The sequence below is a fragment of the Hirundo rustica genome, chromosome 18 (assembly GCF_015227805.2).
Source record: "Hirundo rustica isolate bHirRus1 chromosome 18, bHirRus1.pri.v3, whole genome shotgun sequence".
Lineage (NCBI taxonomy): Eukaryota > Metazoa > Chordata > Aves > Passeriformes > Hirundinidae > Hirundo > Hirundo rustica.
In genome coordinates, this window is record NC_053467.1 from 8,023,403 (window position 1) to 8,050,374 (window position 26,972).

The following is a 26,972-nucleotide window of genomic DNA, read 5'->3' on the forward strand; positions in this document are numbered from 1 at the left end:
CAGTGTAAAACCTGCACAACTGAGAGAAGACACAGGGTGTCAGCAACAAATGGAGATAGCAGAGGCAGGGATATTGAGAACCACCTGTGTAAAAATGTGTCCACACATAGTTTGCACACATCATTGCTATGATTAATTTCTTGTGCATGCATGAAGTTCTCAAAATGTGGGCTTGAACTCGCTAACTCCAGCAGTAAGAGAACAGACACAGAGCAGATCCTCAGCTGGAGTAAATCAACATAACCCTATCGAAACTAAGAGAATTACATTGATTTATAGCACCGAAAGATCTGGTCTGGAGGCATTCAAAAACTGTATATTGAAAATAAACCCATCAAAAAACAAAACCTTGAGGAAGAACACTGCAGGGAACGTGCTTCTCTATCCTACGAGCCAAGTTTGGTTGTTTTCTTTCCCTGAAGATGTACTTACTCATCATACTCCTCTGGGAGTTGCTCACAAAGCTTTCCATTGCTGTCCATTTAGTGTCAGGTTTCATTCTCACCAGCCTTTCAGTTTACGGGCTCCCTTGCTGATGAAGCAACCTAGAGTAATTCAGTAATAATCCAAATGCTAAACACTGCCTCTCTAGGTAGCTATTTGAGGCCTGGTAATTTTAAACCTTTTATTTAAATCCCCATCATCTACCAAAACACAAATTTTGAGATCTAGCTTACTGCGCTTTCAAAGTACTGAAAGCAGCAGGTGGGCTCTAAGGAAGCAATTTGTTACAAACATGATGCTGCCTAAATAATGGTAGCTGTTTAATCCTGTGGTGGTTAATGGCCATGCTGGAGAAGAGCATGGGACAATTTATGAATTCCAAATATGGTTTTTCTAACAGAATTCTGGCCTCCAGGAAGAGTAATGTGATATATGGAGCAGATGACACTGATTACACCTCAACCCTAGTTGTGGAGCCTGAAGGAAAGATTTGAGGCTATTCATAACCCAGGGCTGTTTAGTAGCCTAGTCTTCAGATTGGAAACACCTTGAATCCCTGGGGTCAACTTAGCTTTTCATCCTTTCAGTGTACAATAGGGGCATTGAAATTGGGAGGCATTTCTGAGGATGAAAGCTCTGCAAACAGCACAGGAAGCATATCTTGGGCCAGGGGATAAAAATCGAGAAGCTTTTTGTTGCTTACAGATACCCACAGCCTGGGGGCACATGTGGGTGCTGCCCCACACCCAGACACAAGCCCTCCTAGAGAGCTCTGAGAACTGTTTAAAGTTAATGTATTTGACCCTTCAGCTTCCTTCCTGCAGCCTCTGTGTGATGCTGGGCAGTGTCTATATGTGCTGCTCCTCTCCAAATTGAAGAAGATTTTCAGATTACACTAGTGATTCTGAGAGTCCCTTGGAATACTCCCATCCTAGCAAACATGCCAGAGGCTGACTAGCAATCACTAAAAGGATGAACTGCGACAAATTTGGGAAGTTTCAGGCCACAATGAACATTTCTAACTGCCTTCTTACATTATAATAATAATGCTAAATGCAACATGCAGTAGCCAAAAAACAAACTCGCAAACACTTCCATCCCTAACACCTTGGACAGATATGAAAAGAAAACAGACCATGTCTTTGGGTCTCTGTGCTGCAACTGAAAATGGAAGAGCAACAAAACAAACAGCAATGGATGTTGATTCATATAGCAAATCCAAATGAAAAACAGCATTAGCAGCTGACACTGGGGGGTTTATTCTGTTTTTGGGGGTTTCAGTAAACATCCAAGCAACGAGCCTGAACTGTCCAGGGGACAGCAGAGGCTCAGTTTATGAATCCTGGATCCAGGACTGACTCAGTGTGATCCTAGTGTGCATAGCAAAAAACCCAAATGTGCACAAGAGGAAACAACCCCACAAAGAGAACAAGGGAAAGCCTGAAAGTGATGTCCCTTCTAAATGAACTGGAAAGAAAATGCACTTACTGCTTTGACAGCAAATCACCAGGTAATTGTTTCTTCCCACAGACATTATTGTAACATAGACAAAAATTGGTCACCATTAAACAAAGTTTACTCAGTGGCATTTTTACTGTTCTGATGATGGGCCAGTTAAGAAAACACTGAATAAATTATGAAACAATAGAAGGAAGATGGGTCTTTATAAGCTGCGTTTGATATAACAATTTAAAAAGGCTATAACACAAGCTTATTGAATTTGGCAGGGCTTATAAATCCTAACTCCCATTACTGCTGCAACTTAAAAGAAGTATTCTTCACTTTGTCATTGGAAATTTCAAGTTTAAGTGGTCCCAGTGCACAGCGATAACTTACTCACATGCTTGAATGTTTCCATGCACAGACCACAGGTCAAACATCTGGTTAAATGCAGTGCTCAGTACTGCAGCCTGTCCTGATCATGCATGCGTGAGAATTGCTCTTCACATACCCAGCAGGCCAAATCTTTCTCTCATTTGAGATCTCACTGGCAGTGCTGTTTTGCTGGAGTTTTTTAAGGGTTTGAGCAGGGATTTTTAGGAATTCTGACCCTCTTGAGCAGATTTCTAGTATGATTTGGTGATGCAAAAGCTCAAAGGAGTGCCAGAGTATTTCGGTTGTACGGGCACACGCAGCCAGTTTAATGGCAAACAAGCCACCAGAGGGTGTTTGAGGAACCTTTGATTTTGTTGCAGGAACTGAAGCAGCCACCTACAGAGCCTTTCTGGATTTGAAAGATCTTGTTCTGTGGAGTAATGCTACCAGTACATAATTTGGCCTTGCCAGATGTTCTCCTCCTCCAAAGACCATGAGATCTTTAGAGCCCTGATCTGCAGCAGGCGACAGGTGAGACCCAAGATGCATCTGGCCACAAGGCAGAACTGCAGAAATAAGCCCATAGAATTTCAAAGGGAAGAAGGGTCTTTCTCCCTTTCCCTACATAACAAAACATGCTAATATGAACCTGCTCCAAACAGACAACTCTTCTAGAATGTTCTCTTGCAGGTAGGTATAAATTGTTTAGAGTGGAACAGGACTGGATCATTTAACACTGATTTTGAAAGTAATACAAATTTTAAAAATGTTAGAGGCTTAACCAGTGGAAACTGCTAGAAATGCAGCTGCTCCAAGCCTGAAATGCCATACCATGATTAGAAGTAATATTCCAATATTTGCCAAAAAAGCCTGATGCTTTCTACTTTGCTTTCATTCTGTGGAGGATATACAGCTCTGCAGAGCTGTATATATACAGACTTCAAATGAAAAGATACAAATATTTTGTAGTAAGAAAATCACATCATCCTACTGTATTTTTCAATTAATTTCTGCTTTGAATTTGCAGCTGCAATACTGAAACAAAAATTCACGTTGCAATGATTGTGATTAAGATCTTCCTATAGAACAATATCAACTTGAAAACACTTAACCAGAGAATGGCATGAACAAAAGATCAACAGGATGCAATTAAAAAAAAAAAAATCTGCACATCTTTAAGTTTTTGAATCAAGTCAGTGTAACTTTTAATTGCTCCAATTATAGATATCTATATACATATAGCTTTGTGTAGCTGCACAAAGAATAAACTGTGTTTTCACTGTGGCTGATAAATGTGGACCTTTACAGGGACTAGGATGAGGCACCTATTTTTAAATCCAAATAAAGCTTTCCAGAGTTCTGTACTCTAGATCTACCTTGAACAAAACGCAGCACCATTTAAAAAGACGGATTAGAATATCCGTAAAACAGTCAAATCAGTTTCTCCAGGGACACAAACAGTTAAACTAGAAACCTGAAGTTCAACACTTGTGCTTGTGTGAAAGCACACTAAGTCAACTGACATTCCAGCTTTACAGCAGCAGATCAGTGATGTTGCGATGACACCTGGGCTGGACTGGCTTCTGAGCACCAGCCTTCAGTTAAGAGCTTTCTTTCAATACACGCAATAATATTTGGACAGCTCCAATAGAGCAGGATTTACTGCTCTGCTCCTACAGCCCCCCTCCCTCTCTAGGATGAGTGCTTTTGAAATAGTAATGATTTTATAAGCCTCCTTTTTTTGGTGAGGCACAGAGAGAGTAACAGCTTTGCTCAAAGTCAAGTGAAGTGAGAGAAAGCGATATTCTTCCAGGTCACACTGAAAAACCAAGACAGCTTAGAGCTGCATTCAGACCATGAATCTCAGCTCTGATCCAGGAGCTGCTGAAGCTGATGCAAGGCTCTCTGCTGACTTTAATGGGCAACAGACCAGGGCCCTTTGGCCTTAACCCACGGGTTAATCCTTGGCACAAGCCTGAAGATAAGTAATTGCAGATCAACCACACTTCTTACAAAGCAGCACATCACAACAGCCAAGTTTGCTTCACATGGACTGCAAACGTGCAGTGCACTGAAAAACACAATTCCCATTGCTATCACATTGTTTTAACCCTTAGAAGTTTGACATTGCAGTTTGCTGCTTTCAAAAACAACCTCCCTGTGGACATGCCTTGTCACACCCCTTTGTTATTTCAGGGTCAGATACTGCACAGGACCCATAAGCTCTGTTGTTGCTCAGGTGTAATAGACAAGACAAGTGAAGGACATTCAAGTCCCTTCCATCTTCTCACGTAAGTGTACTGAAACTTTTTAAAATTCAGGCAGACTGACAAGGACTGCAAGTTTTTATATGAAACCAGACTAAATTAAGGTACAAACTGTAAAGACGGAGATTTTGCTCTAGGCTTTCATTTTGTTTATTTCAAAACAAATATTCCCTATAAAGAGCACTGAATTCCTATACATCTGAGAGTCCAGCTGGATTTTCATTTAAGGTAATCACATTAGCCCAGACACTGAGTGGGTGCTAACAAAACCTTTTTTTTTTTTTTTTTTTAAATATGTGTTCTAAATAACACATTTTGAGATGTTGTTAGACTAAATGCAAACAGAACTTGGGCCCTGACATGCTCCACACATATAAAAAAGGATTCCTAGAAGTTGCACTTTATGGGACATATCACACACTGCTGACGTCCTTGGATGCTCTGCCAGAGCCAAGATTAACAGCCCATTTGAAAGCTTGAAAATGTTTAAGAACTGAAAGGCTCGTGCTGATGGCTGAGCTCCCTCGTGTTCCACTGAGATCAATGAATTTGAAAGCATTTGGCATCTTACATGATGGGTGAGCTCTGCTCCAGCTACCAAATCTTGATTAGTCCAAAATAGAAGAACTTTGAACACAGTCTCGGAAGAACACAGAAGAAAATGTGAGCTGTCATGGAAGAGAAGTAAATATCTTCCCTGTCAGCCACAGTGAATCTTTCTCATCAGCTTTCCCTTCCCCCCATGACCCCAAGGAGGGGGGGAAACACAAAAACAAAAACAAAAAAAAACAAAACAAAACAAAAAAAAACCCACAACAAAAAAAAAAAAAAAAAAAACCACCCACAACCATATATATATATTAAAAATAATAATAATCATCATCATCTATTTTAATGGACAAGCTGGGACCACCTGATAGTGTATTTCTGACCAGCTACGTACAATACAATACGTACAACCTCCTGGGAATTTCAACAAACATCATAAACAAAACCAGGTGGGAAACCGGTTTCATTTATTTTCATTTTACAAAGAAGTTCAGACTGAAATTGAGTTGTTTACAAAACTACAGGACTTTGAGGGGCCAGAAAAAAAAACTATGTCAATCTGAGTCCACATCTCACTAAAAGCAAGAGTATATTTATGTAACGTGCCCAGAATTAGCAATAAATGAAACTCTGTTAAGATGCAGAGGCAAAAATCCTAGTTTACACAGCTGCACCAAACCAAAGCATTTTATAAAACTGTGCACTACCTGAAAAAGTTGAATTGCAGCTTCCTATGAAGGTGAGTTTTGCAGCAGTTTACAGCAGGATGTGGGGATGAACAATACACAGCTGTAACTGCAAAATCATTTAGAAAGAGGTGGAAATAAGAAGGTGGAGTTTAGCGTGAATAGAGAGATAACTTGGAACATGAGTTCAGGTGATTTGAAATAAATGTTTCATCTCCCTGAGAAGACGGAGAGTACAATTTGCATTATGTGAAGCAGGGCTGAGACTGAAAACAGGAACATCAGCTAACTGGTCATCCTAACTGTTCTTCATAAATCTCTCTCCAAAGCATGTCTCAAAGTATTGAAACTATAGGTGGGAAATCCAGGATGAAAAAACCTCGCCTCAGAGGTTAAGAGCCATCTGTGGCAGCTCCACACCACCAGCAGCTGGGTCAGAGCCCACCTGAGCACAAGCAGTACCCCAGGAGCACAACCTCCCCGAGTTCTCTGCTGATGAATGGGTGAATCCTAACTGCAGAGCCCTTAACCACAGGGCAGAGACACCAGTGGGTTTCCATTTTCTTGACATGACAGTAAGTGCATGTCAAAGAGAAAACGGCAACACTCCCTTAATCAAAGCAAGAAGCAAGTTTTCACCAGCCAAAAACACAGATTAAGACTTAACTCTGATGAAGCTGCTGTCAGACCAGTAAGATTGAAAAAAGATTCACATCCTTGCAGAAGTAGACTAGAAAATGTCATTTGAGAGGAAAAATAGTTTGCCAGCACAAGCTGATCTGCATGCAGCTCCTCTGCCATTTTTCATGCAGATTCAGAAAATGCAATTTCATAAGAAAAGGAAAAATTACTACTTCGTATGAGCTGAAAATTCAAAACAGCCCCTTTGCATCATTTAGCTGAGCAAAGGAGCTTAAAAATGCATTAAATTTAAATTTACTTTAATATCCTGGCAGATTGCTGGGGTGGTACAGACAGTCTTCAATGCAATTCAGAATCAAATCACATTGCAAGTTGTAGAGAGTCCTGAATACCCTATTTTATTAGCACATAAAAAAGCAACACTCAGTACCAAATAGCTTTCACTTGAACTCTTCAGACAGCAGTGTGCAGATCCCACCTATGCAGCTGCACAAAATCACCAATGTCTTTGTGTTATTTCATTTTCGGGAGAAAATGCGCAGACTGGGCAGAAAATGGACAGATTTCCACGGGGGAAAAAGTGACCACTGTGCTCAAGAGTACAGCTGTTGATGGATTAGGCAATGTTGGGCTCTGTGTTGTCCCATATCAGGCAATGCAGGGATGAAAGGGGCAATATTTGGCTGAGCACCTCCACCACCACCCTCCCACTGCACCACTCCCTGCACAACTCCAGTGTTATTTCTCCTTTCATGGCAATGAATTAATCCCCAAGGTTCAGTCACAGGAAAAGTTCTCCATAAAGACTGTATGAGTGTATCAATTCCAAAAGTTTGCAGGTCACATAACAGAGATAAAAACAGAAAAGAAAGGAAGATTGGAATAAGAATCAAGAGGAAAGTGCAGTGAATGGCTCACGGCGTCCCCAGTGTGTGCCAGCTCTCCAGGCCTTCCCCCAGCACTGCCAAGTTCTGCCTGCTTCCTCCAGGGTCAGCCTGGTGTCCATGCAGCCACCAGAGCAGGAGGAATTTTAAATTTAAAAGCAGCACTGCATTAAGAAGTGACCTTGGCCAGCTGCCACAGCCCCAGCTTTGCCAGAAGCTGCCTTCCTCAATCACGTAGCACCTCCCAGCCAGATTACCTAAAGGCAGCCGTGACTGCTCCTTCCCCTAAAGCTGGAAACAGACATGAGACACAGGAAGCTGGCAGAAAATAATAATATGAAAACCCTATCCCATTTACACCAATATCATAAGGAACAGGTAGCACTGAAAGCACCAGGTAAATTCTTGCATTTTGTAGGTTTTGAAAGATGAGACAAGATGAGGTGAGGGCCTAGAGCAGTAGATTGAAGGCTGTGTTGGAAGAAAAGCAGATGGATTGTTCTGTCCTCATATACAAAATACTTTTGGTTGATCTCTGCTTTGGTGTGAATGTTCTGAAATGAGACATAAAATAAACTTCACAAAGATTACCTGGTTTCCCTGGTCTCAGTTCTCTGCCGACAGTTCCCTAAGCAGCAGGGTATGATACACATGCTAAAAGTAATGATGCATTTCTATTCAAAAGTAAGATCCACACGGACTTCATAACCCCCAGAGAAACTTTACCCAGCAGCTCCTCTCTCTGAGAATTTTAAATAGATATGCCAAGGGTTCATGCAGATCCCAGGAAGTACTAGGATAATTTTCAGCAATGAAGATTAGCCAAATATTTCTTGTGAAGTATTCCGGTTACCTGCTCAGATTTTAACTTGAAGAGATTTTTCAGCACAATGTAATAGTACACAAGGGGTTGTAACAATTTATGCCAGCTGAAATTCTAATCCTGGACAGTGCCTCTGTTTATTATTTTACTTTGGTTTTAGGAGTATGCATCTACTGCTACTTTGGAGATCTTACTTTGTAAAAAAAAAAAAAATAAAAAAATAAAACCCAAACCCAGCCCCACTCCCATAATCTCCAGACAAACAAGTTTAAAGAAGAAAACACACAACACCCCAGGTGTGGGTTTAAGGCCTCAGTCTGCAAGTCTTCAATAAAGCTGTCCTCAAAGTTCTGGCAGCAAGTTATCTCACACCAGAGGTGTTATGAGAAAAGGGGCATAGCTTCAAAAAATAAATCATTAATGAGTATTGTTATGCAACTCAGCACGTGGTGTACCCGGCATCCACCTCAGAATGAGATAGCAGAGATGTTTGTTACTGCACCAAACAGCCACCACTCATTCAACAAAGCCTCCCTCTGTCATCTTTTTCCTATTTATGGCTTTTTTTTTTTTTTAATATGCTTTGAGTGAGGCATTTCCATGTAGCTGCTGTCCAGATATCACCCATGCAAACCCTCAGGCAGGTGCAGCACTGACCAACACCTGAGCAGTGCATTCCCTGGAGAGGGAGTGCAGCTGCACTGCTGCTTTGCTGCAGCTCCTGCTAGCTCCATCGACTTCTGCAGGGCAATAAAGAAAAAACCACATCTTCACAGTGAACATCATCCACACAGACAGCAGGAGCCAGGCTGAGGCAATTGTTTCCTATGGATGTCACTTCAGCAGAAGCCAGGGATTCAGGACCAGGAGCTACAGCAAATACATTGCCATCACTCCAACACTCCTCTTTGATCCTGGTGTTTATTTACATCATCAGAGAACAAAAAGTTAATTCCTAAGCAATTTCAAAGCAACATCTCCATAGTGCTGCTTATCTTTGTCTGCAGTTTTGACAGTGATCTGAAGACCAAGCTGGACAATCCCATTAACAGGAACAATCACTGATTTAAGATCCAAGGATCTTCAAGTACTTTACAGAAAATAATAAAATGGATAACATCCATAGGAGATAAGTGTCAATATTATAGCATATTTTACAGCAGGGTAGAAATTAACATAGGATAATGGAATTACCAAGAACATCACCAGAGCAAGGCAGGAATAAAAAGAAAATTTGATCCTCATTTTCCAGCACTGTTTGAGCAATGCTACTTCCCCTGCTGTGCAATTACTGTGGAATCCTGCTCATCTTCACTTTTGCAGAAACTGAGAGCTGCTCAGAAGCACAGCTCATAAGAGACAGACAGAAAGGCATTTCTGGTGAAAATTCAAAATGCCACCAAACAAAAAAATCCCCTTTGGCAGAAGAGATATTTTCATTTGGAAACACTGTGGATCTTAAGGGAGTTGTAGGTTGGGCCCATGGAAGCTGAGCATCTGCTGCTGAATGGCTGCTTTCTTACCCTGCCACAGCTTTTCCTGCTTAAGCTTGCAGAACCAGAGTCTTTAGAAATGGGAGACAACACAAAAATAGGCATTCTGGGGAATCCAGACACAGCACAGATAATACAGCATGTAATATCTCGGAAGCAATTTGACATTTCACAAAGGAAGCACACTCTGTTTCTGAAAGAAGTGCTTCAGATCACAGAAATAAAGATTTTATTTAAAAAAAAAAAAGACAAAACTTTTTGCAGAAAGCAAAACTTTTTACCCCCAAAAAGGTAATTATCACAATGAAATATAACTTTATTTCCCTGAGAGTATTGTTTTGGCCTTTTAAGCGTAATTCTGAGCATTTAAGCTAATGCTTGGGACCAAAAATGGAAGTTCTACACCTTAAAAAACCCATCATTTTTATGGAATATATAAGGATAACAGAAATCACTATTTTTCTCATGAATTCTACTCCTTTTTTCTCCCCCAGCCTTTCCAGTACCCTGAATCCACTTGACTGTTATGTCCATGTCCTGCAGTTTCATATCTAAACTAAACCCTGGGCACAATGATGCCTTGATCAAGCACTCTGAGCTCTACAGTAAATACATGAGATGGGAAGATCTCATCCTATGTGTCCTCTATAAACTCTGGATCAAGTCCAGAACAAAGAGAAGTTTATTAATGCACACACATTCCTACTGGCCTTTGAGCTCTTTAGCAGAAATTGTTTTAAACAGGCCCCTGTAGAGACCAAATGAGCAGTATTCAAATATTTACATCGAACAACAGAGTTAATTACACTTCAAGACATCAGTGAGATTCACTGTGCAGCAACCTCAGCAACATACTCCAGCAGAGCAGCAACATAAACCATTTTCCACAGTTGAGGCGGGCAGCTTTCCATCTGGGTTTCAGCTAAGGCAGGAATGTTTCTGTCGACAATAGAACCTCACTAATCAGCACTTCACTAATCCACACATTTTATTAACTTCGCCAAAAAACTCATAGCCTCTCCCTGCCCCTCAGCAAAGATTTAATAGCAGAGACCTCAAGCAAAGTCTTTCATTCCCCAAACGCATTTTTTTTAGGCAAATGTTACGTGCATTTGAGTCAGACATTACAAAGCAGTTTGATAAATAATTTGAGTAAAACTAGTTATCACAGACAGAGCCAAACCTTATGCATATCTGGAGAAGAAAACCCAAGGCAACTCGAAGTTGAATCTACAAAAGAACATTTTATCAAAAACACTTAATCCTTAGTATCTCTCAGGATTCGGCCTTCTGTGGACAAAATAACATGCTCAAATGAAATTTACTTCCTTCCAAGTTAACACTGCATTTGCCCACTTACTTACTGGCTCACAAATTCAATAACTTTCAAAGAAATCTCCCTCCAGCCGCTTTTGACACTTCATTCTTCCTTTCACAGAGCAGTCTGCATCCTATAGATGTAAGCCAACAGGAACAGCAAAGCCAAAACAAACATTAAACTATACTCTGGAATGAAAAGCTCTGTCCATGCCAGTGTCTTACCTCTGTGTTTAGAACTCTTTGTACCTCTCTGCCCCAACCATTAGCGCTGAAAGTCTGCAGCTGAAAAGCTGCAGAATGGCAGCTTCATTTTTCAAGCCCACCAGAGATTATCCACATGCCACCACCTTAAAAATCAAACTAACAGACAGCACAACATTCATTATCCTTCCACTTCCAAGGGCATTTTTAAACAAGTGTGGCGATAACCAAACAGACTGGCTTGATGGTTTTTTCCCTTCCTCATCAATTATCCTGGCTATTGATAAAGAATAATACCATGTATAAATTATGTACAGGCATTGGTAGAGGAAAATAAGGGAAATTCATATGCAAAAAACCAGTAAATAGGATGGCATTTATACTGATCCATTTCTACACTTTTGTGTGGAATATCTAACAACACATAGAAAAGAATACAATTTAAATTCTACAAACGTTATTTCCTTAGTTGTGATTTCTGTTAAGACAGAAGGGAAGCCTCAGCAAACAACAGAGTACTCAGAGGAGGGGAGGAAGCTGTGGTCTCACATGTTCAGTCCAAAAGCTGCAGACATCCCCACTCCATGGAACATCCTCTGTACCGCCCCAGCCCAGAGGAGCACAGACCTGGGCACTCCTACAGAAGCTCACTTAGAGAGCACATCTTTATTAGCATTGGTGCTCAAAGAGAAGATGCAGGTAGAGAATGAACCCTTAGTTTGACCTGGGCTGGCTCTGGCTCTGGGCTCCTTGAAATCTTATTTCCTCAGCCTAGCAAAGTTCAGATGGACACATCAGAAGCACGGTTCCTCGAGAGCCCTCAAGCCTAGCAGCGTTCCTTGCTGAAGATGCATTGTGCTGGATTTACAGTGAATAGTGCTACAAAACTGAGGAATGTAAGAGTGTGTGTCTGTTAATGATTAATGAGTTTATTACATAGATCTGGACATTTTAAATTAAATCACACTCTTAGAGTAAAGGAGCATAGAAGAAACTCTGATGAATAACTCTTGAGATCAATAAAAGTAACTCTTGTACCAAGCAGTAACACTGACTACACATTCCCTCTATACTCATCTATACTACAAGTCATGGAAAATACCATGTTCCATTTGAAGAGCTGAATGTACTTGAGAGTTAAAGCAATGTTAGGATGTTTAGACTTTCTGCCTATACTTGAATGACACTGGAAAGACAGGCTCTGTGCATCACTAGAGGCAAGATCCACACACCCACCTGTATGTCATTCTCAGCTTCCCACTGATGTTTACAGGATGTTTTGATTTATTCAAAGAGCTGCCCTGCAAAACACCCACCTCACCAGAACAGACATGATACTGTGGCAGGCACTGACTCTGCACGTCTTTATCAGTTACCCCCAAACCGTGTGTTGTCTTAATTTTGGAAGCTACTCTGCTCCTTGCCTCTTCATTTGAACTGTATTTAATAATAACCTCCATTTTGACATCCTGTAGCATATGCTGCCCACGAGTGAAAAATCAGAGGTACACAACTCTTCCACATGAGAGGGAGGTTTTGTCAGGATTCCAGTGAAATTAACTGTCCCATACACACAAAGCTACTTGGCCTTTGGCCTAATGAGGAAGTGAACAGACAAACAACTCATTCTCCTGTTTAAACTTAATCCAGGCGTTCCTTTTCAGAAGACAAACCTTCTCCCCTCACAGGTGGGCAAGGAACAGAAGTACTTGAAAACAACCGTTCTCAAATTTTTTGAGGCAGCAAAAAGTCCTTTCTTAAAGGTTTGCTTAAATGTCTCCTGAGTACAGGAATCTGATCTTACCCTGACGTGTGGGCTCCTCTCTTCTTCTATCCTCCCTACTGGATAAAACTCCACTTTCCATTATTGAATCTACGCTGTCACAAACACACCTCACTAGGTAAACTCTGTTATAAGAACCACAGAAACTTTCATCAGACCAGTCTGAGATCAAGGAAAGAGGAACTCTTACCATGATCTGCTGAAATCACAGAGCTTTGTCATATTGTAGCCTTAGCTGAGCATGAGTAACAGATTTGACAAAACCATCTCTCCTAAGGCAACCTGCTTGGCATCCAAAAGAATGGGAAACCTACCCTGAACTGTCATACTCCTGGAAATCCTTCTCTGGCATGACTATTTCAGTCAACTTCAGTACACATAGCAAGATGCATATGGCAGAGACTTCCTCCATTATAGAGCACCAACAGCCTAGTGTAAATGATATCAAGGAGAAGATTAAAATAAAAAAGTATCGACAGATGACTTGAAACAGTCAACCAATGGATTTGAGAAATTCGCAAACTCCACCTTCCCTCTGAAAAGTGAATAAAACCATCTCCCCTACTTTATGTATTACACCCCATTTGTTCTCGCTACTCCAAATTACACTGTAAGTTTTCAGGTAAATTGAGGCAGAGGCAGGATGCCAAGGCCATATTCTGTGTGCAGCTACACATGCTGTAAGCACGTAAACACCCACCGGTAAACAGGCACTGGATTTATATAAACATACACACACATATAAATTCACTTTATAAACAGAGGCAGACCACACCTCAGTCTTCCAGTCTGCACAGAACTGCAACTCCCACATCACTGGGAATTTCAAGATATGTTCAAACTTGAAGTCTATCCTGGGCGTGCTTTGACCTTTGAATTTCTGGGCCTAAGATCTGAACTTGAACAGAAAGGTTTCACAGATCTCCAAATCACCCCTCATATTTGAAAAAAACCAATATATCAACAATAGCCAGAAAAATAATTACAGCATTAATGTGAACATAAATTAACAAACTTTAGAACAAAAGTTTGTTGTTTTTATAAAGGGATTTAATAAACCAAAAATCAGGAGAGCCCAAACATAGCTAATAAATCAGTGCATGGAAACATGATAAAATTGATGAGGTCTTTGTCTCCACCTACTGCGTAGAGGACTAATAACTGTAACTCCCAGAAGGATAGGGAGGAAATTAATTGATACCTTTCTCAATATAAAATCCCAACATCTATTCCACACAGATCACAGGACTTCAGCCTTTAGCAGTTACAACAGCTGCTGTTACAAACCTGAGAGACAATCACAATGGCTTCCTTTACTGAGAACTGAGGTGCCCATAATTACTGCAAAGTGGCAACTGTTATGGTTTCATGGTTCACTCTTCCTTTACAACAAGAAGTTTTGAAATAAAAGAAACTGTTTAAAAGAACTTACGTAAGCATAAGAGGGGATCTGGGAACTTCCTGAATGGGAAAGAAAATTAAAAGCCTTCATAACGTTTACTTCAATTTTTTTTAATGACCAATAATTATATTAAAAAAAAAACCTGCAGAATTGCAGTCCGAACCTGCACAGGCCTGTGAACACTCTCAGGTGTAAAGGCAAAATGAATTAAACAAAACAGTCTTAATTAAAATTGTCAATCTGTCAAAATCTGGAAAAGATTACAGAGAAGTCTGATCTATGGTAGGCCTATACTTTGCACTTCCTAATTCGACAAAATAAAATGTAGGTTATGAATTTTTTCTAAAGACAGCTCTTTCCTGCTATTCTGGCACTCATCCAACCAGTTCATTTCTTTCCTACTGTCACTAAATTTCTGTACAATCAAAAGCTAAAATAAAGCTTTTCATTGTTACAGTCTTGGGGAGACTGGTGCCAGATTCTGCGTGAACAGAAACTGGGGGAGCCCCAGGAGTCCATTAAAAACTTGATTGAAAATGTCAGGCTGATGGCAGAGAAACAGCCAGCCTGCACAGCAAGGGGCGCAGATGCACCCCAGGCAATTTGGTATTTTTATTTATACAAACCACATGATGTTTCCAACCCTCAAAATGTGTTCGGGGACCAGATTCAAAAGTGCCAGAAAATTGAACTTTCGAACACACTGGTATTGGTGAACAAGTTCTTTCAGAAATATGCCCTGACTGGACCCAAGTATGTACTTGTCGAGGTGCATGGTATAGGAAGCATTTTGTTTTCACAACAATCTATCTAGAGTGCATGTTGCAGATCTGTGAGGGTTTTTGGCTATTTTCAAAACTGTTTGTAGAATTTAAATAAGCAGTTCCCAATTCATTTAAAATGAAAAAGAGGGTATGGCTACCGGGGTAATTTCAAAATTGAATCCCGTTCTTCCCTGTGTACAAAATTATATGTTTTTTTTTTCTTACTCCAGCTGAAGAGCACACAGCTCCAACTCTTACAGAACAGATGGCCCTAAGGATAGCAAAGACCTAAACCAGGTATCTTACATTCAACTCACGAACCTCCAGAAGACTGGTACAGTAACCACCCTGAAATAAACAAGTAGTTTGATATAAAGAGTAGATTTTATGTATATGTCAGAACTGCAGCAGCAGTCGCAGCTGGTGTTACTTCATCTCTTGGTTTTCACCTTCACTTCAGGCGCTCCTAGAGCCTGCTCAAGCTGACAATGAATCAGGCCAGGAGTGCTGCATTACAGACCCACACCCTCCTCCTCCTCCTCCCTGGATGCAGCAGGGTGCAAGGCATCACAGCGCTCTCCCCCAGCTGGATCAGCCACACCTGAGAGGGCAGCAAGGAAGGGAATGGGGAATCGTGTCACCAGGAATGCCGTGCCTTGGCCAGATGTGCACACTCACAGCAAACAGCTGAATGCTTTCATGTGTCCTGAGAGATTGTTTTCCAGAGGAACAAAGCCTTGCAGCTCTAAAGCAAACAGACTTAATTCAGCACATAGTTCTCCTCCATTACTAATTTACACAGACACAAATGTACACGTTAAAACCATAAGCAGAAGCTCCACATGGGATAAAAACTGTTTGATAATATGCAGAAAATGTATGGCCACAGGAACAGAGTCTATGTTAGATAATAACTATAGAGGGCACAATGGGAAACACCTCAACGCAGGCTCTTCTGTGCTCCATAAAAAGGGAACAATCCCTGACAGAAATAACCAGTGTCAGAAGCACTTGATCTTTGACCTTTGTTGGGCAGATGTGCTGTTGGTGTGGGGCAGATTCCAGGACAACAGAGCAAAAATCCCTTGATTTTATTTCCTCTCCTTCACGCTGTATTGTTTTTACACCCTTGCTAATATTATTTAATAATATCATTTACTGAGTTCCACAAGGAAAGCTGCACAGCTATTGTCTAACAGGATCTCACCATGGTGCTTATGATCATCTCTCCACATTACAAGTAACAGGTTGTATTTTCCAAAAACTCACGAATTGGCCACAATGACATGGTGGCAGCACATGCAGCTTCAGAGGAAACGAGCCTTAATGGAACAATAATGGCAGAGCTTGACCATGAAAGTCATTCCTCCTTAATCTCTCTCATTTCCTACTCAAAGGAGCATGTTACAGCAAAAATATTCAAAAGTGCAAAACCAATCTGAAGAACAACTGAGTATCAGCCACTCATACAAACACACAGAGAACACCCAAAATATCATCTGTTAGAGTTTTACCCACACTCAGTGGGTTGCTGTGAGTCCCAGTGTCCCCCTAGCCAAAGGATGGTCACTTCTCTCTACCATTCAAAACCAAAGAATACAGTTTTATGAGGTTTAATTCAAAGATGTTGTGAAATAGAAGTGTATGTTTTGGAAACAGCTATGTTTCTGGGGTTTTGCTTCTTTGTGGCAACAAGTTTCACCAATTAATGCATGCAAATTAAAAGCACTTCTGAAAGTTCTATTTGATTATACTTAAAGAGCGGGGAAAGAGATTCTTCTTTGAAGATGTAATACACTGCAGTCCTGGAACCAATGAAGCTTTGGTAACCATGGCAACACTGCAATTTTTTTTATTTTTTTTTTTTAATTTACTTACTTTTTTTTTCAATATACATTTTAATAGATATTTAATTTGTTAAATTGCAGACTGGCATTCAAACCATTTTTTTTTCCAGTAGACCCATGCTTTTCAATACATGAAGTTATTCACATTTACTAGCAGTGGCCTCTCAGGTGCTTTACAACATAGTTCTCTTCCAAATATAATTTTTGTATCAGCCTTGACAAAAAAAAAAAATTGCTAGTGGTTTCTACTTCTGCTGTCATTGTCCTTGACAACTTCATTTTTTTATGAACCGAGTGAAGTGCTTGCAAATGTTCAATTTTTTAGAAGACAAAGCAGGCAATGTTCTGTAGTCACCAACTCATAGGTTGTTAAGAGTAGCTGAAATACTTTCTCTTCCATATCCTGTTCAATACGCAAGTTACTTTAAAAGTATGCAACTCTATGGATAGAAAGTTAATGAATAAACCTGGCACTGAGCTATGGCAGAATGCTGTATCAAAATGAGATCCACCTGAAAAAAAAATTTCTTAAATTCACTGCTGAAGATAAGACTGCTAAGCAAGAAAAATATGCTATGTACTATGAACAAATTTGATGACGCATTTAGGAAATGGAATAAGTTTCCCGGCCTAAGAATAAACTGCATTCCTCTGTTGTACACTGCTGACTGTAAAAAGCTTGAAAGCAAGCAACTATTTCACAAATCCAGAACTTCTTCAGGATAATTATGATAACTCTTAAACATTACAGACTCCACTGAAAACCGTATCTCTGACAGATCTTAAAAATCAGCACAGGAAACATGAAGTCAGAAGGAATTTGGGATATGTGCCATTATCACAGTTCTGGTCTCTCAAGATATGCTAACACTGCTGTAATTCACAGGATTTTGTCCTAGTTTTCTAGTAAAGCCCTAGATCAGGCTACCCTGCTTTGGGAGGGACCATGGAGATGAGGGGACACTATTGCCAGTAGTGCAAGTATCACATTTTATCAGATAATATCAGAGAGACCTCCTGTAAAAGTAAACAATTGCTATAGTATCAGTTTTGTGATAGTAAACAGGCAACAAAAAGGATGAGAGAAAAATATGTAGAAAAAACATGCCAAAATAATCTGTAAACAGTAGCATTAAAACACAGTTAATAGAAGTGTTAATGAAAATAGAAATTAGTCTAATTAAATCATTCCTACAGCATCTGATGGCAAAACAGATTGGTGTACTCATTATTTTATCAAAGCAACAGGAGAACAGTTAAAACTACTGAGCTGTTAAAAATATTAGCCCTGCCACCCTAAGTGTAACAACAGAATCCATATAAAATGGATGTTAAATCCTCAATCATAGTTATTTGTTTAAAGCAGAATTTACCTATCCAGCCACACGTACCTATCCCTAGACTGCAGTCCCCATAAAAAGATGCAATGAGATCCCTTGGGTGGAAAATCAGACTAGCCAAGAATTAAGAAACTTCTTTGTTATTATGTTAAAACATGAGGATATCTGATAAGATGTGGAGAAAACAGCTGTTGCCTACATCATTAAAATAGCATTGAACCATCAAGCAGAACCTGCAGGGATTAACCATGGGAAGAAGCGCTAAAAATAAATATTCCTCTCACATCAGTGTCATGTCTAAGGTAAAACAGCAAATAAAGAGAAAAAAAGGACACACGGCACTCTGAACTAGAGAAGGGAAAGCTCTCAGCTCAGTTAGGCAAAGCTTCAATTAAAGAGGAAGCAATCAAGTGAAACTTGAAGCACACTCCCACTGTACAAATGAACAGTTACTGCGCCCTGTGTTCTCCCTATTTGCCTCGTTTCAGCCTCCTCCCACACTCGCTGCTGATACAGTCCTCAAGTTGTTACACAAGGTGGATGCTGCCATAACAGAGAACATTTTTCTTTACCTGGCACCAGTTGCTGGGTCTTTGTACTACAGGCAGAAACAAAAACTAAATTTAACCCCAGGCAGAAGCAGACACAAAATTGCATTAAAAAATGGAAAGAATCCTTCCAAAATGGAAAATTCAAGCAGAAAGTGAAATGTAAACCACAGAGATAAGCCCTGAAACCAGAGAAATCCTATTGCCCAGCCTGGAGGACTGAATTGTGGTGGAAGCTGCCACTAAAGCCTTAGCAATATCCAATACCTAGGTAAGCTGAATGGGAATAACTAACCCAAACTTGACAGGATATGTAGCAAAAGAGGCCATTTCCCAAATATCTGGAGTCTCAATCATGGAACACTTAAGTCCATTATCAGGACACTGAACTTTGCCCTTTTGTTGGAGGCAGTCAGGATCACAAAAGGCTGGGTGTTACCAATTTCCCCAGTCCTCTAACACTCACCCAGCTACATGCTGGACAAACTCCCACATCTATTCTCTTGTTGGAGGGGGGAGAAAAATGACATTAAAGATACGTGACAGTATTGTAACCCATGACAAAGACATGGCTCATTTAAGAAGTCAAGACATCCTTTAATCAGAGCTGCACGCTGTGGAGGGATGGAAGGTGCCTTGTGCAGCCTAAGAAACACTTTGTGAGAAACCCTTTCCCTTGCTGCAGCTATCAGGTGCCAGTTTTAGGCAGTCACTCCTCTGCACAACAGAAACCCTGCTGCACTTAATGGGACAGATGATGAAACTCCCCATTCTTTCATCTGAGAATTTACCTCTGTACATAATTAGAAGCACAATCATTAAAGTTAGCATTCCAAATTGCTGTCAGGAACCAGCCACACAAAGTATTCCTACTGGGCTACAAGGCACTTTACAGACCACAACACAAACCCTGTCTTTAAACCAAATCCCAGGTCTGTCTGAAGAACAGTTCACCCGCTTCTCTCCAAAGGACCAAATTAAACCTAATCCACTTACTAACACAAGCGCAGATAATAGAACTAAATGTAGTTCTTATCTAGCAGACAGGCAGTCTCATCCTGAGAAATATTTATCTGTCTTGATATTGTCTGACCAATCCCACTGAAAAGACCAGACGTCTGGCAAGCTGCAGAGATGGAGGCCTAATCAAACAAAGCAAGCCTGAATTATGCAGATAAGCTACAACTAAACAAAGCAGAAGGTAAAAGGTGTTTCAGACCTGGAAAATAATGACCTGTTTGAAGAACGTGGAACTGAAGGTAATGATAAAAATAACGCCGAGAACAATGGTGGGGGTCTGGTATTCCAGCAAACCCAGTAGAGACAGCAGACAAGACAATGATGACTGCTGACTCAGTATGTGGCTATTTGCAGACTCCACCTTGGTGCACTCATTTCAGGTTACTTGTCCTGCTTCAGTTTATGATTTAAGGAGTTAACTACAGTTGAAACAGAATTTGCAAACTTCCCTTACGTGTTCTCTAAGGAGAATGCAGCAACTGAGATTCCTGTACCAAATTATTTTGATTTGTTGCCCATGCTTCTGGTGGAACTATCAGTTTCTCCTCTGACCTTGCTATTCTAATTCTACCATACTAATGTCAGCAACACTGTGACAACCTGCTCAGCTAGAAAACTTTCCTTGCTATCTGGATCTCCAGCTGCACAGTAGGAGCTTGCACTGTCTGCTGTGGGGTATAGGTCCTGTTTAATCTCACAGTCACCCCTATTTACTTCCCCAGAAACATTTGAGCATGGGACAGGGAGTTACACAATTCCCAACCAACTGCAGCCAGCCAGAACTATATTACAATGTGGCATATTTACTCTGGTGTCTGGATGAAGATTACAAGTGAAATTATATTACTTTATCTGAGGTAAAATAATCTTCATATTTTCCAGCATGTGTTAAGCAACCAAAGGAACTCCTCGGTGAGAACAGGAATGTTTTGGAGTAGTTCCTGAGATAGGTGTAGAAATACTAAATAACTTGTTTAATGTTGGAATAGGAGTCTACAGTAGCTACACTGATTAAAATTGCAAAGCAGCACGATGAGAACTTGGCATCCTCTGCTACCCCAGATGTCACAGAAAATGTGTTGCTCAATATACGTCTTACTAAGCACCAACAGCTCAAAGAGGACTGAGCAGTATTTCCCTTTGAGGAAAATAAAATCATGAACAGAGATCTCAGGCTCACAATACATACATTTTTTGTATACAACTCACTCTTAAACTCCTGCATCATGCAGTGAAAAGAGTTTCCAGGTCTTAAAGGCAGAAGTTGCAGGCAGATCAGAAAACGTTTGGTTAAAAGCATTCAGGCCAAAGGATCAAGACTTGCTGAATCATAGGAGTTAACTTTCCAAGGCTGATTCCATCTACATGTCCTGAAACTAGCTATCATCAACGTGGGGAAAAAACCTCACCTGATAAAACCTGCTAAGAAATAAATATAGCCACATTCACAGGTTTTGCTCTGTAAAGGTCAGTAGATCTAAAAGTAACAAAAAGAAAGCCCCCTATATTAAGAACACAGCAATAATAAAACACACCAGTAATGAAACACTGAACACGAGCTTTCACTGAGAGATGACGGGCATTGCCTAGAGGTACACACAGGGACAGAGGTTCTGCTTGGATAATGAGCTGCCAAAGTTTGTACCAGCTGAAGATCTATTCCAAATGTTTAAAGGAAGTGGTTTCATCACTAAACCAAATCATTGGGATTGTGTGCTTTGCTGCTTTTTTAGCAGGTTCCAGTTTCTATTGCCAAGCTAGGAAGCTGTGAGGAGCTGGTACTCCAGGACTAACAACTCCACCACTAATTCATCCTCTAATACTGAAGCTTCCGATGTCTCTGTGTGCAACACAGAACCACAGAGGGCAAAGTATCACAAGTTCCTTCCCTATGCCTACAGAGCTTCACAAAATGACCTTTGTTACAAAGGGATTTACACTGATGTCCTTGGAAGCAACAGATGGTCAGGAATGAGCCGCTGCTATCAGCATTTTTCCTTTAGTCTGTGAAATTATTCACATAGTCCCCCCAACAGTGGAGGCATTTTCTCCGTTTAAAAGTGAAAGCAGACCAGTTAAAAGATGGGACAAAACAAGTGAAGCAGCAGCGTCTTTAAAAGACACTGTAATGGTCTGGATTTTGTGGCTATATAAAAGCAAGAAACACTATCTCAATCTGATGTATGAATTAAGTGCTCTACCTTATCAACAGGAAATATGAACACATTTCCTACAATTATTTCCTCTTGCAAATCATTCCGTGTAGGTCTCAAAGGAAACAACAGATGCACCCCAAACAAGTTTTCATTTCTTTGCTGGCTGTTCAAAGAAAATGCAAAACTCTGTTTTGTTTTCATTTCTTAGCACCTCACTATTTAGACAAAATCTCTTGCTCAGTAAATTTGAAGTACTTTACTGGCTGGAGTCATTTATCTTTACCTACAAAGTGAGGTAATGAGAAGAAAAGCAAGGGCAGCTTCAAAGTTGTACCCTGTTCTCATGAACCACCAAATTATGTCACACTCCTACACCATCCCCACAACATAAACCTACCAAACCTATGAACCTGTAGCAGGGTCTCAGTTCTTTCAGTGGTATCTTACAGTGTGAGTATAGAAAGGGGAAATCATGAGCATTTAACTGAGCGATCTTTGACACCTATAAGTTTTCCAACTGATGTAATGCCAATGTGTTGCATGTGTTCATCCAAGATTTATGATCTTGGTCCTGTGACAGGCACTCTGTTCCCTCTAATAATTTGAGCAGGCTGAAGAGCTGACTGTTGGCTCATGTGTTACCTTATGTTGGTTTTAACTACAAGTATTCCTGCCTAGAATGACACGCTTGTATCAACACAAAACAGGCTTGGTGCAAGACTCACAATGGAATTTCAAACACTCTGTAGTGCAGAAACACTGGAATCCGTGAGCTTGGTTTCAAATCCTTCCAGGCAGATGCTTTCTGAGAAGCCTGCATCTGGTTTTCTAATCCCCCTGAAGTTTGAGAGTGTTCAGATCAAGCTTTACGTCAAGCCCCTGCCCTAGCAAGCATGGCCAAGCTGAACAAAGTTGTATTTGCCAACGTATCCCTGGAGAGAACAGTGCACCTCTGCTGCAAAGTCCTGCTTTTCCAAAGCTGGAGGGGGTGGTGTCAGTTTTAACCTTAAATGGAAACTGAAAACAAATCTTTAAAGTTTACAGTCATTTCAAATACAAACAGCTTAGCAAGGCAGCCATTCAGTACAATTTCTCCTCAAATAATAAGACCTTTGAGACAGATAAGACCGATTGCAATTAAAGACAGAGGGTAAAAAACCACCTTGATTTATAAACTGCATGGAAAATGGCTTGAAGATTCAGGAATGATGGAATTTTGGAGCTGTACAGGAAGAACAATCATCCTAATCAGTGTTATAAAGACTTCTTGCTTATCCTTATAAAACAATTCTACAAAAGATGGGTTTGCTTCCACAGAATTCTATTAGTTTCATCTTTATTGAATATGGGGGGATATCTCCCACAAGCACAGTAAAAAAAATATATATATATTAAGCCTGAAGTCAAGAGATGTTCTTCACTCAGCCATGGGAGATATTTTTCAGTCCAGTAAGTATAACTTCAGAGCGAAATAAAAAAAAAATGAGAAACTAATCAGGGCCATGAATCAGCCTCACTGGGGAGCAACAGGGCTATGCAGAACTCTGATCTAAATTGCTATCAGTGTTAGAAATCCAGCCCGGGGAGCTCACGCTGCTGAGCACACGCCGAGCAGGGCAGACAATTTTCTGCTGCCCTCTGCAGGGAAGCCTTGGGCCTTGCCATCCACAGCCAGGCCGGCACAGGATAAGCAGGCTCACAAAAGAACCAGGGAGATTTCAGAGGAATTTTTACAATTTACTGGTGTGTTGTTACTTCAGCAGTAATCTGCACTCAATTTATCTTTATGAATACTGCATTTATAATTGCAAATCAGCCTTTTCACTTGCGATGATGAGCCAGTTATTGGCATAATTGAGGAAGTTTTGAAGGAAATATTAATCCCTAGATCACTCCATCATATGGGAATAAAAGGCCAGGCCCTCTTTTTTTGCAACCTCAGCACTATGCTTCCACTCTGCTTTGACTGCTCGGTATCGAGACATAACCAGGAATTGAAAGGTACCCAAAGAAAAGCTCTTGTCTCACAAGCTCCTGTCCTCCTGTGCTCCCTAGGAAAATATTGAGGAAATATCACTGTGTCATTCACTTCTTCCTTCTAAAGCAGTGCATTAATTATTTTGGTCTCATACACTGGAAGATTTAAAAAGAAAAAAAGAAACCAAAAAAAAACCCCACTGTACTGTGCTCCAGTTCAGTCAGTGTCTAAACACAAAGCCATGAAAATGTTTTTTGAAATAAAAGGAATTAATGAAACATGAGCACATTGAAGGCTGTTGTTACTCAGCCACTCAATCCACTCATACACTTCATTTGAGAACACCTCCTTTAACCCAGAGCAAAGGTGAGAAGGATACGGTTCCAGCTCCACCCCTTCTCTTAGGGACTCACGTAGGTATTTTGTGTTCCCATCTCCTCATTTGCCACAACACAAACAGCAGAACAGCATCAGGAACTTTAATTCACTACTGTCTGTAGGACACTGAGATTATATACTGCAATATATACATACATGCGCATATATATACACACACACACGCATATATACATATACATATAAAAGCAGGGATATTTTCCTTGTCATTGCACATCTGATGTTGCATGAGGATGTAATAAAGCGAACTGTGGGACTCTAGGGTAATATGACCATACACAAGAAGGCCTGATGTGAAGAAATCTGTATTGGAAGGCAGCCTTAAGCACCCAGCATTCCTACTGGATGGAGCAGCCACCCTATATATCAACATGTGTATTTGCAAAATGTGCATCGTGTATTTGAAATTCCTCTATGCTGAAATTCATAAAAATAAACACAAAACAACTTGTTCTGTATTCACCACAGCTAATTTTGTCAAACACCAGTATAAGAATCACAAATGGACATTAGAACCATATGGAAATACAACATACAAGCTTGAAGGAGGAAGAGTTTTTAAAGCTATCCAAACCAATCTGACAGCATCAAATGAAAAGGAAAGAAAACTGAAAATTACACAAAAACACAGGGATCAGCATGTCAAAAACGACAGAAGCCTGACAAACAAGCTGAAGTTTAGAAATCAAATACTTCTCAAGCAATTAATTAACAACATAGATCTCCATAATACAAACAAAACCCCCAGAAATGCACTAACTCCTTGCACCCAGCACTCTTGTCTCCAGAGCAAGGGTGAGTAGTTTATGAACAGCTCAGAAACAGTCTAAGCAAAACTCTGGAGATGGCATCACATTTCTGGCCTCAGGCCCAATTCTGCAAAAAAGCCAAGGGACGCAACACAGTTCAGTCGCTGAAGAACATAATCCAACACAGAAGCCAAACTTATTTCTGACCAGGCTCAACCTCATTCATCAGCATCATCAAACTGGCCCTTCTCAACTGTTCTAAATCGTGGTGGAAAAACAAAGCAAGGTGCATGGTCACAGCCTGGGTTGTAAAACCAATCCTCCTTCCATACATATGAACCGAAATGATTATTTTCCTCAAAGCTTCCACAGGAGAGATCGTCAGCATCTAAAGAAGATAAAATAAAAGGCTTAAACCATGGGAGATAATCAGGAAAGTAGCAGATAGTGCAACAGGTTATTATGGAGGTCGATGGCATCTTCCAGTTCACTATTTCAAATTGATCTGCCAGCACTCATGAATTAGACCTTAAAAAAGGGCAAACAGAAAACTGAATTTGGCAATGTTTTCAATTTAGGGAAGGTTTATGCCACACAGACAAAACAGTTTTCCAGAAAGCTCAAAGATACACCTGGGACTCAGAATGTCTGGCGCCAGCTCTTACAAGGTATGCAGTTTTTTTCCCATTTTCCCTGGGAATAAAAGACTCATGAAACTATTACTTATATTTGCCTTCCCCCTTCCTGCAGTTTTCATAACACCATCCCAACGTGGAGCCCTCCAAACCCTTTAAGAACTGGATCACTGGACAGAATGGGAGGGTGGAGTCCTGTAAAAGCTGGCTCTGAACAACATTTCCACTAGGTAGAATTAAGCCTAATGGACCTGTATTTAACCAATCTAGCACAAAAATAGGGCAAAGTGTTTTAACAGAAGCATAAAGATTTCTAGTCAGCAGACACTGAGCAAAGAAAAAGCCCAGAGCACGGAGGAGCAGAGGACCCAACACAATATCCCACGTGTCAGCCTTCCAGCAGCACTGCCAAACAAGCCATCACAGCAAGAGCTTAAGGCACTTCAAAAGCCATAAAATGACCAATCAAGCAGACTTCTGTATTTGCAGCAGTTAACAACTCAGATGCTTGTACTCAGTATCCTTCAGAAGGACCTGAATCCAATAATCACAGCTGCCTTCATTTGTGACGATTTAAAGAGCTACAGGTGGGATGAGCAAGTTAAATAATGAAGAAAACCAGGAACAGTTCTAGTACAAAATTCAAAACATACCATAAATTTGGGCATATAAGAGATTAAACTGAAAGCTCAGAATGGAAGAGAGGGAAAACCTCCAAAAATGGAACAGTCTTTTTCTCAGATTACCCAGTGTGAAAAACACAGACTGTATTTCCATTTTAAAATCAGAATGGTTTTACAGAAAGGCTGCAAAAACTTTCTCATTTTCTTCCATTATCAAACAATGGAATTTAAATACAAAAGTTTATTTTAATAATGGGATTAAAATAAACAGAGAATTCATATCTCCCAAGCAAAGAAAATTGTATTAAATACAAAAACATACACATTAATGAGAGGAAAATAGAAATGGTACTATTCTGCATCAACAAAGACACAGCAGGTTATCAGTCACTGCTGGCTAAACTCCATCCACCTGTTCTGTGCTAAGAACCAGCCTGCCCAATGGAAGGTTGAGACTCTTGAGTCTCAACATGTGAGTCACCATAAAAACAAGTTACAGACTGGAGGAATAATTCACCTCTAAAGGTGTGAGTGAAACTCCATCTATTCAAAGCCACTTTTGTCCATGGGATTGATCATGTGCACAATCACTTAGGAGGATCAAACT

General features: G+C 40.4%; 1 protein-coding gene across 4 annotated transcripts in view; it reads right to left on the bottom strand.

Annotated features, from left to right (window-relative positions):
- Positions 1-26,972, bottom strand: part of COPRS (coordinator of PRMT5 and differentiation stimulator) — a 40,698-nt gene that overhangs the window by 11,154 nt on the left and 2,572 nt on the right. The window contains exon 4 of one of the 4 annotated variants that reach the window (XM_040081804.2): positions 24,473-25,495. The exons of the other annotated variants lie outside the window; for them this stretch is intronic. Within the exon in view, the coding sequence (XP_039937738.1) occupies positions 25,326-25,495 (170 nt within the window). The 3' untranslated portion in view covers positions 24,473-25,325. Of the gene's footprint in view, positions 1-24,472; positions 25,496-26,972 lie in introns of those variants that run through there. 4 annotated transcript variants of the gene reach the window in all.